The sequence below is a fragment of the Contarinia nasturtii genome, unplaced genomic scaffold (assembly GCF_009176525.2).
Source record: "Contarinia nasturtii isolate CC-2019 unplaced genomic scaffold, AAFC_CNas_1.1 Cnas_scaffold_1240, whole genome shotgun sequence".
Taxonomy (NCBI): Eukaryota; Metazoa; Arthropoda; class Insecta; order Diptera; family Cecidomyiidae; genus Contarinia; species Contarinia nasturtii.
The window spans coordinates 4,290,721-4,308,022 of record NW_022198581.1 but is presented as its reverse complement, the minus strand read 5'-3'; the positions used below and the strand labels follow the sequence as shown (position 1 = coordinate 4,308,022).

At 35.4% G+C, this 17,302-nt stretch overlaps 1 protein-coding gene across 11 annotated transcripts in view; it reads right to left on the bottom strand.

Annotated features, from left to right (window-relative positions):
* Positions 1-610: 610 nt before the first annotated feature.
* LOC116344967 (endothelial zinc finger protein induced by tumor necrosis factor alpha) overlaps positions 611-17,302 on the bottom strand; it is a 34,285-nt gene continuing 17,593 nt past the window's right edge. For 4 of the 11 annotated variants that reach the window (XM_031773841.1, XM_031773844.1, XM_031773842.1 and 1 more), the window contains exons 3-14: positions 8,826-10,002; positions 8,156-8,339; positions 7,779-7,966; positions 7,097-7,448; positions 6,226-6,460; positions 4,917-5,407; positions 4,708-4,839; positions 4,463-4,497; positions 4,244-4,310; positions 4,046-4,137; positions 3,683-3,968; positions 611-3,608 (exon numbers count right to left, since the gene is read on the bottom strand). In XM_031773841.1, coding sequence (XP_031629701.1) covers positions 3,543-3,608; positions 3,683-3,968; positions 4,046-4,137; positions 4,244-4,310; positions 4,463-4,497; positions 4,708-4,839; positions 4,917-5,407; positions 6,226-6,460; positions 7,097-7,448; positions 7,779-7,966; positions 8,156-8,339; positions 8,826-9,019 — 2,322 coding nt within the window. In that variant the 5' untranslated portion in view covers positions 9,020-10,002 and the 3' untranslated portion in view covers positions 611-3,542. Of the gene's footprint in view, positions 3,609-3,682; positions 3,969-4,045; positions 4,138-4,240; positions 4,311-4,462; positions 4,498-4,707; positions 4,840-4,916; positions 5,408-6,213; positions 6,461-7,096; positions 7,449-7,778; positions 7,967-8,155; positions 8,340-8,825; positions 10,003-10,565; positions 10,796-17,302 lie in introns of those variants that run through there. The other 7 variants (XM_031773846.1, XM_031773845.1, XM_031773847.1 and 4 more) reach the window with 7 other exon arrangements.

Genomic DNA, 17,302 nt, shown 5'->3' with positions numbered 1-17,302 from the left:
TAAGGTTTAACGATGGCAAGCGCCTCGAAAATAATGAAAATTATACTTATTGTTGGCAAATCTGTTCGATGTATGAATCAGTATGAATGTCGAACAAAATAGTACGGTTTAACTTTGTATGTATCCGAAAAAAATATATGAAAAAATGGATTCTTTTATTCTTAATTTTTTCGGGCGCGCTTCAAAGTCAAATGGCTATTTATTTCCGATTTGAACGGTTGTTTTTAGATCAGCAAGTTTTGATGAATGAAAATTGACAAATTGATCGAACGAAAAGATCTTTCAATGGTTCATTGAAAATTTCAGAATAATGCGGAAGCATAATTATGATCGCTGATCTCGGCTCAATGTTATTTGATGAGATTTTAGTTATTTTTAACATTTTGTGTTAGTTCCGTTATGGATTTCAATAATTGGCTTCAAAAAGGCCACCCAAATATTTTGCACTGTGAATTAATTGCAAAAGACCTTTTTTTTTCTTTCGTCCAGAGCAGTATCCAGGGAACGCATCTAAAAAAATTAAATTCAAATATAAATAAATAAAATAAAACAAAAAGAATGGGGCAAACAAAATTAAAAAAATTCATAAAAATTTTCAAAGCAGAAAAAGAAAGATGGAAAAAAATCATTATTGAATATATTAAAAATTTGTCTGATCGAATATGAGTGCGTGCTAACTAAATTCTAATTTGTGTATTACAATGTTTTGCTGCTACATTTATCTAAAATGAATCAAATAAAATTGTTTTTTTTTTTTTATTCTTTCTGATTGCTGTGTTTGTCTCTCTCACTGTGTGTGTGTCATTCCGTTTTTGTTGAAAACTTTTATTGCCTATATTTAATTCTTTGCTTTCTAATGTTTAATTGCGATTTGATCAATTTTCAATTGTTGACTCGATTCATCACACAATGGACAATCTTCTCTTTCTCTCTGTCTGTATCTCCGTTATTTTGCTCATACTTGCACGCATTTATTGTAATTATTGTTCTTTTTCTTTATTTCTTTGTGTATCGTTTAAAAACTAAATCTCTCAAACGAATTTGTTCGAGGTGTCGATTTTTTCTTTTAAAATCACAATTTAAATTTTATTAAATTGATAAAATGACGAATCTGTCTCTACAAATAAAAATCAACAAAAAAAATATTATTAAAATTTAAAAAGAGAAAATAAAATAAAATGATTAAAGATCACTTGATGAGAGAGATAAAGAAAACGAAGATATAGAAAAAAATCCTTTTCTTATATCTAATTCTTTCCTTTCATTTTAACTAAATGATTTGTTTTTTTGTTTTATTGTGTGTGTGTATATTTTGCGGTGGAATTGCATACGAGTTATGATTAAAAAGAAGAAAAACTTATAAGTTCACTACAGTGAGCATGACTAAAATAATAAAATTCGAATCTAAAATTGGTTGCATTGTATGTTTCTTATGAGTCATAAGTTATGACCTAGAAGAAATTCGTTTAAATAGTTCCCAATCTGAATTATTCAAGTTTTCTTTTTTCACTTGTTTGCTTTTTTTTGTGTGTTGCATATACAAATACACGAGAAGAAGACATCTATTTTAAATCGCAATGTGAAATCGAAGAAATCGCTGACGCTGCAACTAATTGTATAATGTATATGACTAAAAAAATTCGATATTTTCTTTAACAACAAAATTAAACTACGTGTAGAAAATTAAAAAAAAATGCTTCATCAAAGGAAAAATCGATCGATAAAATCCGAAGCAACATATGTAGAAAACGAAACAATGAATCCTAATTGAAATAATCATGATGGCAAACTATATTCGATTTGCTTCATGTTGAATCTACTCCTATAATTGGCATATTCACTTGTTATTTTTGTGTATATGTATAATTGGGGTTTTCCTTGTTGCCATTAAAACAGTCTTACTAAACTTAAGTTCTCTCACTGATAAACAAACAAAAAAAAAATTATTCAGAAGAATTTTTAAATGAAAACAAATATTTCATTCACTTGGGTTTGTGTAACTGCTAAATGAAATGCACCACGGTAAAAAAATGAAAATTATCAAAAAAAAATGTACACAAATTGAAACGAAGCTATATGCTCGACTTCCCATGCATTGGCAAGAGCCCGTCGAAAAAAAAAATAATCACAAACTTAGTTAATAAAAAAAAATGTGCAAGGAGAACAGAAAAATAAACAAAAGCCTTTTACTTATATAGTATTTCTTAATTTTTCTTTCTTCGTTTCGCGTTCACATTCCGAATGGCACCGATCTAGTCACTGTGTATCACAATAGTCCATATTAAATCCGGTTCTCGATTTCTCTCACAAACAAAACCATTAACTTTTCGGTAAAAGGAGATTGCATCAGAGCAGAAAAAAAACTACATAATTAACACATACAGTTTCGTTTTCATAAATGTTGCACCTTTTTTGCTTCTCGTTTTCCTCTACATTTTGTGAATGCTCACAATGGCCCTACATTTTCTAAAATATGGCAATTATAATCAATTGGGGGGGGGGGGGGTTATTTTATTGCACTCGAAATGAAAATTTGCAATTTTCAATTTCATCTTTTCGTAGAAAAAAAACAGTATGGCATTGTTTATCTGTGGAACAAATCGATTCCATGTAGATATCTAGAAACAACTCTTGGTTATATATAATGATAACATTTGTCTTCTCATTGTTTGCGTGAATTATGAGTGAATTGCCAAGAGTTTTCGGTTTTTTTTTTTGTTTTTCTTTTCTCGAAACGATCAAAATCGATCGATCATCCACTTCGAATCGGTATATTTGCGCGCAAATTGTAACTTTTTCTCTCATTTCCTTTTTTTTTGGAAAGACAATATTAAAAACTAAACAAAAACAAAAATCATACTCTGGAAAATGGCCAATATGAAGATCATTTGATTTATGTTTTTCATTCCATTCGCTTCCTGACTTCGACCGAAAAAAAAACATTTGTTAATACAAATGTTTACATTCATTTTCTGTGTGAAGAACTACGATTATTTAATTGATCGACAAAAGAAACATTTATATATATATATTGAGGTCCTCACGAGAAATAAACAGTTTCAAATGCGTTCAATGAATAGCGATTTTGTGTTTTTTCTCCGCTCTTTTTCTTTTTTTTCACTCTATCTCTCTCTCTCTCTCTCTCTCTCTTTCTCGCCACTTGTATAGATTTCTATTAATATATTGATCATTTTAAGAGCGTATTAATATAAAGAATATCTACATCTAAATATTGTTGTTTTATGAATTTTTTTCTTTCTCTCTAATGAAACGTAGGTCCGCATCATTCTCTTCTTTTTATTTCGTGTCTGCTGAATTATCTCTTGTTACTCTTTTCGTTCTGCATCTGCTTAACTTCATCTCTTTTGTATAGTTCTCTTTCGCTTGCATTTTCTTCGATTTAAAAACACTGTCCGGGTACTTTTATATATACGACATGTAACCATCAATGTAATAGATTGGATTTGTTTTGTTTTGTTGTTTAGAGTTTCTGTAATTTTTTGCATTTATCACGGCATGTGCTGCGGAGCAAAGGTTGAATGTCACTGTGCAACGGCTGGAGGTTGAATTGCTGAGGATGTTGCTGTCGATGTGTTGGCATTAGGTACCTGAAAATGTCACAACTATTTATTATAAATGAACTTTGAGAAGACTGCCAATTTTTTGTGTTTCTTTTTTTTACCGATGAATTATTTGTCGTTCCAACACTGCTGCTGTGTGCTTGTTGCTGAGCGCCAAATTGGTTTCCAAACGGAGGTGCATAACATTGCGGGAAGTAAAGTTCGTGTTTGATCGATGGATTCATGCGTGGTATTAGATTGTTTTGTTTATCCATTGAGAGTTGAAAGGGTGTTTTGGTACCGTCAATTGGTGCGGGCATTGCAACAGCCGCCGCTGCCGCATTTACTGCAGCTGCTGCAGCAGCGGCATTATTCATTTGATTACGACGCGATTTTGACGAATGCGGACTAAAAATAAATGGTATTTGAACCATTAAAGTTTAATCAATTCGGAAACATAAGAATTTCGGTCAATGAAAACTCACTTCATATGATTATCTATATGCTTTTTGACATCCGGTTCCGTTGCAAAGCGTCGCCTGCAATTCGGCATTGGACAACAGAATGGCCGATCACCCTGATTTAGAAACGAGAAAATGATTCGAATTTGATTAACATGCAATCAAAATGATGTTGAGTCATCGCTCAATGACTTTAATTGTGATGGTTTTGAAAACAACTACCTGGTGGGTACGCGTGTGCTGATCTAAGATTGCCTTTTGTCGGAAATCTTTGCCACATTGGCCGCATCTGAAACAAATAATTTGTCGTTGTAGCATATTCAATAATGGAATAAAGTACACTTCTAGAGGGATTGACATCGGACAAATGATTTATTTGGCTTGCACTGGTGTCTAGCCCCCCATGAAAACTTTGTTGATCTAATTAACTTGTTTACTTACTTGTACGGTTTCTCACCCGTATGGATACGTATGTGCTGTGTGTAGATGAGAATGGAAATTAGTATCAAAGTCGTTTTCCAAAGAACGATGGAACCAAGTAATGAAAATGGTCAACATTCAATTACATTTGATGGTTCTAGGCTTTCCATAAATGATGTGAGTACGTATACAATTTATGGTGCACACAGTTCCGTCGTTCTTTCGTTTCAATGTTTCAGTTTATTTTCTTTTGGATTCTTATTTACCTGATTCAGTATGGTCCTTTGGCGGAAGAATCTCGGACAATAAATGCAACCATATGGTTTTTCATTCGTATGGATTCGCAGATGTTGTGTAAGATGCGATTGTTGACGGAATCGTTTTCCGCATTCCGGACACTGTTTTTTTTTAATTCAAAGGGTTAAAAATGATTCGAATCGTGTGTTTCGTTGCATATATGCCGTTTAATACTTACAGGGTATGGCCTCGATTCAATGTGAATGCATCCGTGTTGCAGAAGCGTACTCTTTTGTTTAAATTCTTTTTGGCAAATCGGACAACGTACGTATAATGGCATGCCAGCATTTCGGCCTTGTTGCAATACATCGGGCAGCATTCCCTTTTGTCCCGGTTTTAAATACTGCAATGAGCCCAAATTTCCACCAAACACCGAATGATTGTTTCCTTTTGCATCTTTGAAATAGGCAGGATACTGAAGACCGGCACCGGCACCACCTTGAATAGAAAAATATGCTCTTGATTCGGCCGTATCGTTGGCACTATCGTCGATATAACCATTATTTTCTGTGTGTTTGTGTTTGTCTTTTATGTGCTCGTCACTTTTTTGTTGTTCAGTGTGCGGTTTCGTTTCTCCGTCGCCATCATCACCGGGAAATGGTAAATCAAATGGCCACAGTGTTGCATGTGATTCACCGCATCGTTTGAACACAAGATGTGGCGAAACGTCTGTAAAATGTATGAGGGGGAGGAAGGCAAAAACAAAAACACAAAAAGAAAATTGTTCGGTTAGGCCAACGAATGCCATTTTCAAAAAAATAACATTATTGTTTTCAACATTATTTGTCTCAATTTTAACGGCAAGTTTCTAGTAGTTTTTTTTTTTTTGGGTTTCAATTTCATTAATTAAAATCAACACAAATGTTCGTGATATGAACTTTTTTTTGGATTGAGATTAGTGGGTTTTCTCATTTCATGTGTATGTGTGTGTGTCGATCGAATGTGAGAAATTTTTCAAGACAAATGTGAAAATACACTGATTTTGAATCAATTTTTGTTGGAATGTTCGGGTCTTTGTAGAGACACACACGTTTGTTTACATCTTTGCATATCATTAGCAAACAGATCAGATCACACACCAGAGAGAACGAGTTGCATTCTCGCAATTTGGAAAACAGAAAGCATTTGCTAAATAAAGAAAAACACAAACAATTTCATGTCGAATGTCATTGAATATTGATATGTGTTGGCTGGTGTTAGCAATTATTATTGAAAATAAATAAAACATTCGACCAATTCGTTTGGATGAAAAAAAAGAAATGCATGAAACCGATAGCCGATATGGTTTATGAATTGAATCATAATGAGATATCACATAAGTAGAAAACGTTTTAGTTCGGTTTCGCTTGTGATTGTGTGAATGTGTGTCTCTTTTCTTTTCGATTTCTCTCGTTCTCTCGTAATTGATTTTTTTTTTCTTCACAAACAATCAGATCAAATCAACAACAGAAAGTGTAAAAGTAGCGGTCAATAACTGTGTTGCTCGCCTTGATGCGTTCGCACATGCTGATTGAGGATTGCTTTCTGGCGAAAATGTTTCCCACACTCAGGACACGTGAACGGCTTCTCACCCGAGTGGATACGTAGATGCTGATTTAAAATTGCACGTTGTCGAAAACTTCTCGGACAATACGCACACGAAAATGGCTTCTCATTTGCATGAATCCTTAGATGCTGCGTCAAATGGCTTTGTTGACGAAACCGCTTTCCACACTCAGGGCACTGGAGAGAGAGGCAAACAAACATAAAATGATGAAACAATTACCTTAAGTCATTTATTCTAAACACTCAAATTTTTTTTAGCGCCAATTGTTATTCACATTTCCAATAGTACACGCGTTTACAGGATTACACTATAGTACATTTGTTTTCCATTTTAATTCCTTCTGACAGATGTGTCAACATACTTGATCACCAGGATTCCGAGGTAATTTTTTCAATTATCCCTCCATAAATGTCTACCTTGATCAAGTAGTTGCATTAACCTTATCTTGACTTGGTTTTAAATAAAAGCAAAATCCTATAAACGTGTTTACTATGTTTACTTTTCAATCTATATATAGCAAAGGCCAATGACAGTTGTCGCCAAAATTCTCTCTGTGTAGCAATGTAGAAATGTTTAACATATTAGAATATTTTGTTTGACTACTTGTAAAAAATCGGATTAATTCTCGTCTAGCTTCTTTGAGCGAATTAGAATGGCAAATATGGTGATCGAAATCACCCTGGTCGGAAACAGTTTCAGTATAAAATCGACCTTACCTCATACTCAAAACATACAAATTTTTCACTTTTTTCCAAATAAACGAAACAAAACTATAAGAAAAAAATGGTTCTTTTTTATAAAAAAAAACTTACTCCGTACGGCCGTGTATCGGTGTGTATACGTTCGTGTTGTAATAGTGTACTCTTTTGTTTAAAATCTTTCCCGCATGTCAAACACTTGAATAGCCGTAAATCGGATCCTTTGGATTTGATTGAGCCGCCTGGTGACGGTGATGTTTGGTGCATATTATGGCCGGGCAATAGATCCGGTATGCCTTGATTGTATTGTTCTAGCGCCTGCTGTGCTTGTTCCATACTTAAACCGGGCAACGGTTTATTCAAGTAATGTAATGGCGGAAAACCAGGCGGCGCCAACATCGCCTGACCTGGATGCCTATAATAATTGAGCTCGGCTTGTGATGCATCAAAGCATTGTACTCCATCGCTATCGCACGAAACGAAAATGAGAAAATATATTTAAAAACAATTGATACAACATTTGCACGAGACTTGCAATTCAGAATCTTGAGAGCGATCATGTATTCCTCACACGAGCACACGTTCACACCCACACAAGTTCTCCTCGTGTCAAACTTGATTTAATCCGAATATGTGTGTGAGACAACGAAAGAGAATACAATCACAATTTATGGTGTGCAATTCACGATTTTGTAAGACAACGATTGATCGTTTCCGAGATTCCGAATTTCAATGAAATAAATAAAAACTGATTTTATCGAAAGCATGAAAACAAAAAGTGCTGTTTTTTTTTTACTTTCGAATTGGCTGACTATTCGACGTGTTGCTTTGCTGTTGGCTATTCTGTTGTTGATTTTGATCGGCGGACATATCGATGTTTTGTTCTGGCGAAGATTGTTGATTTGATTGTTGTTGTTGTTGCTGCTGCTGTTGGCCGTTTTGTGTAACATTTTGGTTCTGATGCTGCTGATGCAACGAGTTCACCTGAATATCGTCAAAACCAACAAAACGATAAATTCATTTAATTTACTTGCAAACGGGAAACATTTTTCAATTGAAATCAATTGTAAACCATTTTTGGGTGTATGGTGCAGTTTTCCATTTGACAAAACGGTGAAATGATATAGAGGAGAGAGAGAGAGAGAGAGAGAGAGAGACAAAAAAGCAACGAACCTGATTAATGGCGACATCTTCGTCCATATCTTGATTGGCATTGGTTTGTTGTGGGTGTGCGGCGGCGGCTGGTGAGGGTAAATTGCGATGTGTATTTTCGTTTTGTTGCTGTTGCTGTGATTCGTCCCTCGGGCTAGTCGGAGCTGTGTGTTGTGTTGGTAGCTGCTGTTGATGCTGATTATTGCTATACATTGATATTTTGTTTTTGGTGGAAAATAGAAAAACAACAATGTCATCAGATATATGTTTATAACGCGCGCGCGCGCACGTACAATTCGAATCGAATTAAGGAACAACATTTGATTTTTTTTGCATGTGTATTGAATGTGTAATTTGCGTGTAACTTTTTTTATGTATTTTAAATTTGAGAATTAAATAGATAAAAGATCTAAAATAATAAATCTAACAGTTAACTAAAATCAAAATGTAATGAATGATATTTGAGACAATAGAATTATGTGGGCTCATGGCTGAAAGATTTGAATTCGTACTATCGAATGTTTTTCATTCGTTTTTGAATGTCTAGTCTAGTCTATATTTTGTTGATAACACTCTGCATATTTTCAACAGGCACGACATTCATAGCTTGTTTTGTTTTGTTTTTTAATATTGTGTCTGTATGTTATTTGAGATGATCTGGAGAAGGTCGATTGCATGTTATTTCACTTACTGGCTTTGATGAGGATACATATCTGCGCTCCATTGTCCAGATGAGGTTAACGCATTGCGTTCGGCCGCCTCTTGTGAATCTTTATAGAGAACGTATGGCGCAGTATCTTGCGAAATACAATACATAATTTGTCGTGGAACCTTTAGGCCGGCCGCTAGGCATGCAGCGAACGAGGCAGAAAAATTTATTGCCATCTTGCTTGTTTGCTACTCGGTTAGCTTGTGTGCAATCAATTTTCGATATTTTATTCTCTCTCGCTTCTTTTCTCTCTATCTCAATCGATCTGCCTAAGAGTGTTTACTATTTACTTAGTTTGTTTGTGCTAAGCTTTGTTTTTATATTCTTCGCCGACTTGCGTTTAATTCTCGTGTGTGTGTGGTTCTTTTTTATTTATTGGCGCCAAATAACTCTTTTGTTTTGATTAGCTCTTCGTACGTATTGTATTTGATTCGCTTTTCTATCTACCTTTTTGTTTTGGTTTTTTTAGTCAGTGGAGTTTGAGCATTTTTCACATGGTTTATTGGTATTGTATTGCATTGTTTTCACTGTGAGTGATTTGTTTACCCACCCATTGGCATTGTTTCTCTCATAAAACAATTTTAATCAACAAAGCGACCAAGTTTTACGCTTTTTATGCACTTTAGTAAACGATCTCGATGCAACGCACACACACACATACGCACACCGAGAGCGGGTGAGAGAGTGTGCTAAAGATAAAAGCTAGTTTCAAATAGATCGTTTGTTCTTTTTGTGTCTGTTTTGGTTTTGTTCGATTGTTATTTTTATTATGCGATTGATATTACAATGCCAGACCAAATGAGAATGAGACAGAGAGAATAGTATGTGGTGAGCTTTTTTTTCTCGCTTATTTATTTTGCAATCGTTGGCGCATTTGTAAATTGGTTGATTAGTTAACGCGTATGAGGAGAAGATGTCGCCGCGTCACAGTCGACGACGGACGACGGCGATGAAAAAGAAGGAGGACGACAACGACGATGATGACAACGACGACGACGACGACGACGACCGCGACGACAGTGAGATGATGGTACGATTATCGTTGTATCGAATGAACAAACGCAATGCAATTGTGTTGATTTTTGCTGCGCTTTATGCATATGCTTATATTCATGCTTTTATCGTCGATAGGCCAGTTGTGTGTATTGTTTTCTTCTGTCTGCAATCAAATTTAAATCACAATAAATTTCAATTAGTAAAATTGTTCATTTATTTTTTGTTTATATAAACTAGAAAGAGAGATAGAGAGATAGAGATAGAGAGAGAAAGAGAGACAAAGGAAAAGGTAGAGAGCATAAATTTTAAGAAGCTAACTTATCAAAATGAGGATTCATTGAATTTTGGTGGAGTGAGGTGTTGTGAAATTAGTGTAATTACCGAGAAGCTTTTTTTACTCTATTAGAATTAATTGCTTCTTTATGATTTTCTGATTGCTTATCATAAAAATATAGAAACACGCACGTTGACAATGATAGCCAACATATTCGATTCAAATATCGCACGAACGGTGAAATTGCCTATCAAAATGCGTTGTAGCTACTGAATTTTGTGCGCCGAATACTAAAATTTCCATTCAATATTGAATTTAAGTGAAAATGCAATGTTCAATAAATGCACGTTCTTGCCGTTTGATATTATGCGGATCGTATAGTCTATATATGTAGATTTTCTCTCTCTATCTCTTCCTTCCATCTCTCTCGGTATGAATGAGAATACACAAACCGAAAAATGGCAAAGTGCAATGAATTCTTTGCTTTTGATGCGACGCATTTAGAATTTAGAAAGTTGTGAAGAGTGTGTGGAATTTCTTTTTTTTATATACATAAACTATACAGTATATCTCACATGTAAAATGTCGAGTGTGAATTTTATAGCTAAAATTGTGAGATCGATTTGGATTTTGAGATTATTTTCATTTCTCGAGTGAGTTTCGAGATAAAGGGAGATAGAATATGGTCGAAGAGAGTGTATGCATATTCCTTGACATACAGCCAACGTGCACGCAACAAATCAACCAAAGTGCGATGAATGCGCGCGAGAATTCTAACGTGTACATTTGAAGAAAAAAGAGTTGAATAAAAAAGAGATGACTCGGTGACGAGTTCGCGCATTTGTTTCATATCTTTTCATTTTTGCTTCTTTGACTGGTACTTGGTGTGCTTTATTTGTTTTATATATATTTCTCTCTCTCTCTCTCTCTCTCTCTCTCTCTCTCTCTCTCTCTCTCTTTGTCTCGGTCTCTTGTTTGTATCTCCACTCTGTGGATACATCCATTTCAAAATGCTCACACATAAAATAAAACCATGATTGTACAGAAAACGCAAAAACGAATAGAAGCGAAATAACAACAACAACAACAAAAAAGGAAAGAAAAATAAACACAAAACTGTGAACGAAATAAAATGGAAAAAAAGCACACGCAGAAAATAACGACAGAATCATTTATATTTATAGGTATAGACGAATGACAAGCGAGAGCAAGCACATATTGCACATTATTTATAAAAATACAAAATGCTATATAGTGTATATAAAAGGGAAAGAGAGAGAGAGAGAAAGAGAAAAATGCGCCACAATATCATATACACACGGGCCAAGCCGGGCCAGATATAAAAAAGAAAGAAAAGCGAGCGGGCACAGAACTTTACGCTCAACACGAAAACAGAGGAAAAGGAAAAAGAAGCAGAGCAACAACAGTAGAAGAAGAACAAAATAGTCGGTCGCATTGTGTGTGCAATTTTGCAATGCATTCAATTCATACGTTGTTACAAATAATATTATTCATTCGCACAAAACAATACACATATATCACATAGAATACATCACAGAGAGACGGTCAGAGTGAGAGAGTGAGCAAGTGAGAGAGATAGAGAGAGAGAGAGAAGGGCAAAACGGATCGTGCACATAGTGTATGTGTGTTGCGTTCTTGCTTCTGCTCTCGCGCATTTCATTCTCGTTGTGTTATTATTATTATGGTTGTTGCTGTTGTCGTCGTCGTCGTCGTCGCCGCCGCCGTCAGTCTGAAAGTATATATGCTGTTGCACTAAATGGATATAGAGGGAATATATCGCGCGCGAGCTTCGGTCGTTCGGCGTTCGTTGTGTTTTTATAATTATTTGAATAAGAGTGAGTCAATGAACTCAAGACTCTCAGTACTCAGTACTTGGCGCGTTTTGCACGCTCGCTTTCTCTCTCTCTCTCTGTCTTCCTCTCTCCGTTCCTCCATCCCGTCCCATTTTTGCTCTGCCAAAAAAAAAACGTTTCTCGCCCAGTATGAGACATATAAAATCCATACAAACATTGTGTTATTCGCTTGAGCCGAGTGTTTGTCGTTGTTGTTGTTTCTTTTTTATTTTATTTTTCATCGTTATTATTATTTTATTTCGCATTTGTTTGTTTGTTTGAACTTGCCAATCGAACGCACAATGAGTAAAATACACTATTTAAGACTATACCTCGAATGCATTTTCGAATGGCGCAAAGCGCGTTCGCTCACACTCATTCGCTCGTTTAACTGATTCACTCTATAAATGCAATCCATAAAACATGATCCTGTGCTAGTCTTTGTGCTCTCGAATTGACTCTTTCTCCTCGTTGTTTTTGCTATTTTTCTATTTTAATGTCTGTTGTTATTGTTGTTACTGTTGCTGTTGTTATTGTTTAATTTTATTTTTCCTTTTTCTTTTTTTTCGGGGTCGGTTTTTATTCCATTTTTGTTATTGTTTCGCTGAATGGATATCGCGATGATAATATCGAGTTGAGCGCACTTATAAATTTACATACATCAAATTTATTGACTCGATGCTGTTGTGTGTACGTGTGTGCGCGCGCGCGCTCTTTTGTGTGAAATGAAATGTACAATAAGCTGTTTCGAGTTTGCTGGAGATTTCTCTCATATAGTTTTTTTTATTTCTCATTTCTCTCCATCTTTCTCACTATTGCTCATTTAACACGCATTTACCTCACGCGTCATCAATGAATGCGCTTTTCACAAAACATTAACACTTTGTTTTTTTTTAATTATTCGATTAGTCGCTTAGTTAGGTACAATTTTAAGTGACTTACGGCAGGCTAAAACATCTTTCTTAAACAAAATGGGATAAATTCAGTCAAAGACAACAACAACAACAACCAAAACACCGTTCAAATTCACGCGACTTTGATTTTCGAAAAACTTTGCCAATTCTCTCTCCGTTGTTGAATAAAGCATGTGAAGAAATGACGGATGTACAAGACAAATTGTCGCGAGATACATCGTTTTGCAATTCATTTATTAAAATTATTTTAGAAAAACACGCGATGAACACGGTTTTATCAATGAAAATTGGATAGGCGGCTCAATGATGATGTTGTGATTTTTATCCTTCAATGAAATCGCATTAATAAAATCGGTTAGTTTGCATGAAAAATGGATATGAATGAGACTAGGAAAATAAACTGAATTTGATGAATGTTGATGTTTGTACAAGATGCAAGCGAACAAAAAAAATTCTAAATTTAAAACACGCAGTAAATGTGTGTTCTTTTAAAGAACATGCATTCGGCGAGATCTAGAGAATGAGAGAGATTCTAAGCTAAATTTGCATGCCATCATGTTGCAATAAGGATGAATTTTATCTGCACATGATTAATGATTCTGCCAGCAATACACTTTTAGAACAACACACAAATAAAATGCTGTTGTTGCCTTCATTATTCATTTTTCCAATTCTGTGTCCCTCTCTTGCTGCTTCTCTCCCTCTCCCTCTCTCTCTCTCTCTCTCTCTCTCTCTCTCTCAGTTTTTCTTTATGCAAAGCATGCAACAACAGAAAATAATATAAATCAATGCATAATGAAAGATATTACGTGGCCTATTCTTGTGCAATTGCAGCGACGGCGGGTCGAAAAACTTTTGACAATTCGACAGAGTTTGTTTTTGAAGGTGACATAGAAGAGTAACAGAGAGAGATAAAAATATGTCCCGTTGGGGAAAATGCAATTGCCATTAGCATCAACACGAGCCAATCAGCTTTCTTTTAACTCTTTACCAACTGCCAAAAATAAAATTGATCTTTTCATTTTGCTTCACTTGAATGAATCCATCATTTTCCATTACTCAAAATCTCTCTCATAAATTGAAAATTAGATCCTTTTACGAAATAACTTAAATACTTTACAATTTGTGACTGGCGTTTATGTGTCACAAACAAATTTGTATTTTTCCAAAAATGAGCTTACCCTGAAAATGTGATTTATTTGTAATCGAAATTATGTTGCACATACGAGTATATGCAATTTTGCATTGTTCCGATGAGAGCATGCATCCTTTTAAAATTTTCATGAAAAACTGTCGTCGGCTCTCATTGTTCCTCTTAAATAGCCATGCACAATCATGGAGTAAAACATGAACTACCCTGCATTTATATACACTACAGAAAAGCGTTCCGTTGCACGCATAAACTAACACAAATGCACACAGTGAATTTACATAAAACGAGATGAAAAAAAGCGCACACAAAAATCGATTTTAAAATAAATGCCAAAACTCAACAACAACAATAACAAAATTTCAAACGAACTGGCAGAGAAAAAAATCGCTCGTTCCGGTTTCCCGTTTTAATTTCTTTACTCGACTTTACACACACACACACAGCTTAATCCTTTTTTTTTCGTTTGTTTTGTCTTTGATTTTTTTCGATGATGTTTCGTATATGTCTCAATTTTTATTTCTTCGGTTTTTTTCTCTATCGCTTTCTTTTTACGACTCTTGTTATCCGTCGGCACAAAAAAAAACTTTTAACGACTTTGAATATTTTGTTGCGCGCCCGCACTCCGCACCGGTTAATAAATTTTTATACAATTCGACCGGCAATAAATGTTTTACCATACGCGCTCATTAAAATACACTTTTTTGCGACCGACTGAACGCGCTTACACACAATATCATCCAATTCTCGTTCTATGCAAACCATAGAGAAATCTTTATGCACGCAGATACATAACCAGCCATCATCAGTGCCAGCCGCCACAGCCAACAAAAGCGTGCACACAAAAAAAAACGCACACACACAGCCACACACACACATTGCACATTTATACACAGAAACACACATCAGAATGAAAAATAATAATAACAACAACAAAAGAATACACCGAAATATAGTTGTGCCATCATTCGAGCCTTCTCGGTCGAAGCTCCGAATACCAACAACCAAATGCTCAATTCTCGCACACATAAACCCAACAAGTACATTCACGCGCGCGCAAAAAAGTTGAATAAAAAGAGAGAAAAACGAACAGTGAAATTGAAAAATGGATAGAGGAAAAATGGCTCGAAATAGCAAAGAGTGTACATAGTGCATCATCATCACGCACGCACACACTCACATCAAAAATAAAAACAAAAAAAACGATGAAAACAAAAATTGAAGTAGAAAAAGACGGACAGACAGCCATCTACACTGTACATATATCGTATATATCGTAAAAGTTTCCGAATGCAATCAACAGCAACCAACAATGCCAATAGCAATGGCAATAGCAACAGCCAAACACTAATACATGGGTGCGACGAAGAGGCGCGCACACACAATGAGCCGGCAACAGTACGATGGCAAAAGGAAAATCGTTTGCGCTTGAATTTCACCGTTTTTGCACATGAAAAACTTTTCAAACACTCTCTACATCAATATGTTTGTACTTGTGAATCGACATCGTCGTCGTGGTCGTGGTCGTTGTCGTTGTCGTCTTGGCTCTTGTGTTGCATGGGGCTTTCGCATTCGCATTTTGGTTGGCATAGAGCATTACATTTTGGCTGTGCTTGTGCATCAGTATGTGTGCCTTTTCATGTTTTCGTTCATTGCACGCTTTTACATTTTCCACCGATGAATCGAAATGGATGAGTGAGTCAGAACATGAATACTGTGTTGATAAAGAGAATCAGACAGACATATTCACTTATATATATATATAAACGCCGCGTCGTCAATGTTTATTTGAATTTGTTTTGGCGAGCGCGCGTAAGATAGAGTGCAATGGCACTTTGTCGACACGACGAGCGGCAATAGCAACACAAACATATAAAACTTTTTGTATACATGTATGTGTGGGTGTCCAATCAAACCAATTCGAACCACAAAATGCACAAGGATTATTTATCGAAATATGTAAGTTGAATCGAATGGAAAAATGTCATGGAAATTCAACAAAAAAAATAATAAAAAGCAATGCACGCAAACCAAAGGTAGATTCCGAAAAGAAAAAAATCAATAGAGCACAAGCAGTCATAGCAATCAGGAGGACAACGCCATAATTCGGTTTCTATCGATGTATTTCCACTCATTCGCTCTTCAATTCCAATGGCCCCGTATTATAGTCGGGCACACTAATACATGCACTTTTATATTGTATGCATACACATCAACACCACTCAGTGTCGTACACAATCGATTATCTAGCATTTCAAAAAAACCAAACTATTGCTATTTGTAGGTGTGTTTAGAATAGAATGGTATATGTCTTTCGTCGCTTCAATATAGCTCTGAATGCCTGGTGAACTGTTTACATTTTTATCATTTTATTTCGATTGAATTTTGTTGGCTGCCATTTCACATTTTCTACATCTTTTGGTTCTTTGCCTATTTCGTTGTATTGGGGCGACTTTTTTTTTCTCTCGACTCTCTTTGTTCGGTAAACACCGAACAAAATGCCAAACAAGGTGTTAAATAATTTCATGCATTTTTTATCCATGAATTCATTCAAAATGAATGAATAAATTTTTCATCAACATATACAGTCATTTGCATTTGACTGGTTACAGTAAAAATCATTATTATATTCATTACAAATAAAATTATTTTTGTTTTCGTTGCACATTTTTTTGTTGGTTCCATTCCCCAAATGGTATACCAGCACAGCACATGGTTTCGATGAATGTTTTTTCTCTTTCATATTTTGATTGATTCATTCTGGCACATTAAAAGCATTCGATATTTGAAGGATTGTAAAATTTGCTAAAGATTTTTTTCATTTTTTTCCCATCTATTTTCTTCATCATAAAAAGTCAATGATTGACGGCGCTCACTCATTCGACTGCCATACCAACCATATAAACCATTCTATAGAATGCATATTGAATGTATATAAAGCGCATTTAGTTAGCATTGTTCGGCGCATATAAAACGGCATGGGAATTTCTGTATGTGATGCCATTGACATGCATAACATTAACTTTGTGTTTTCCCTTCGGTTTTTGTTATCCGCTTCTTGCCGTTTTCATTTATTACATATACTTCTTAGTCGCGCGCGTGCAGACTCAATTAGAATGGACTTGAAAACCAATGCACACATACACAACGCACATATTGCCCTGTACGGTGTCGGTGCGAGCGCTAAGGAAAAGTCATTGTGCTGAGAGCGAGCGAACGATAGAAAGAGAGAGAGAGAGAGAGAGAGAGAGAGAGAGAGAGAGAGAGAGAGA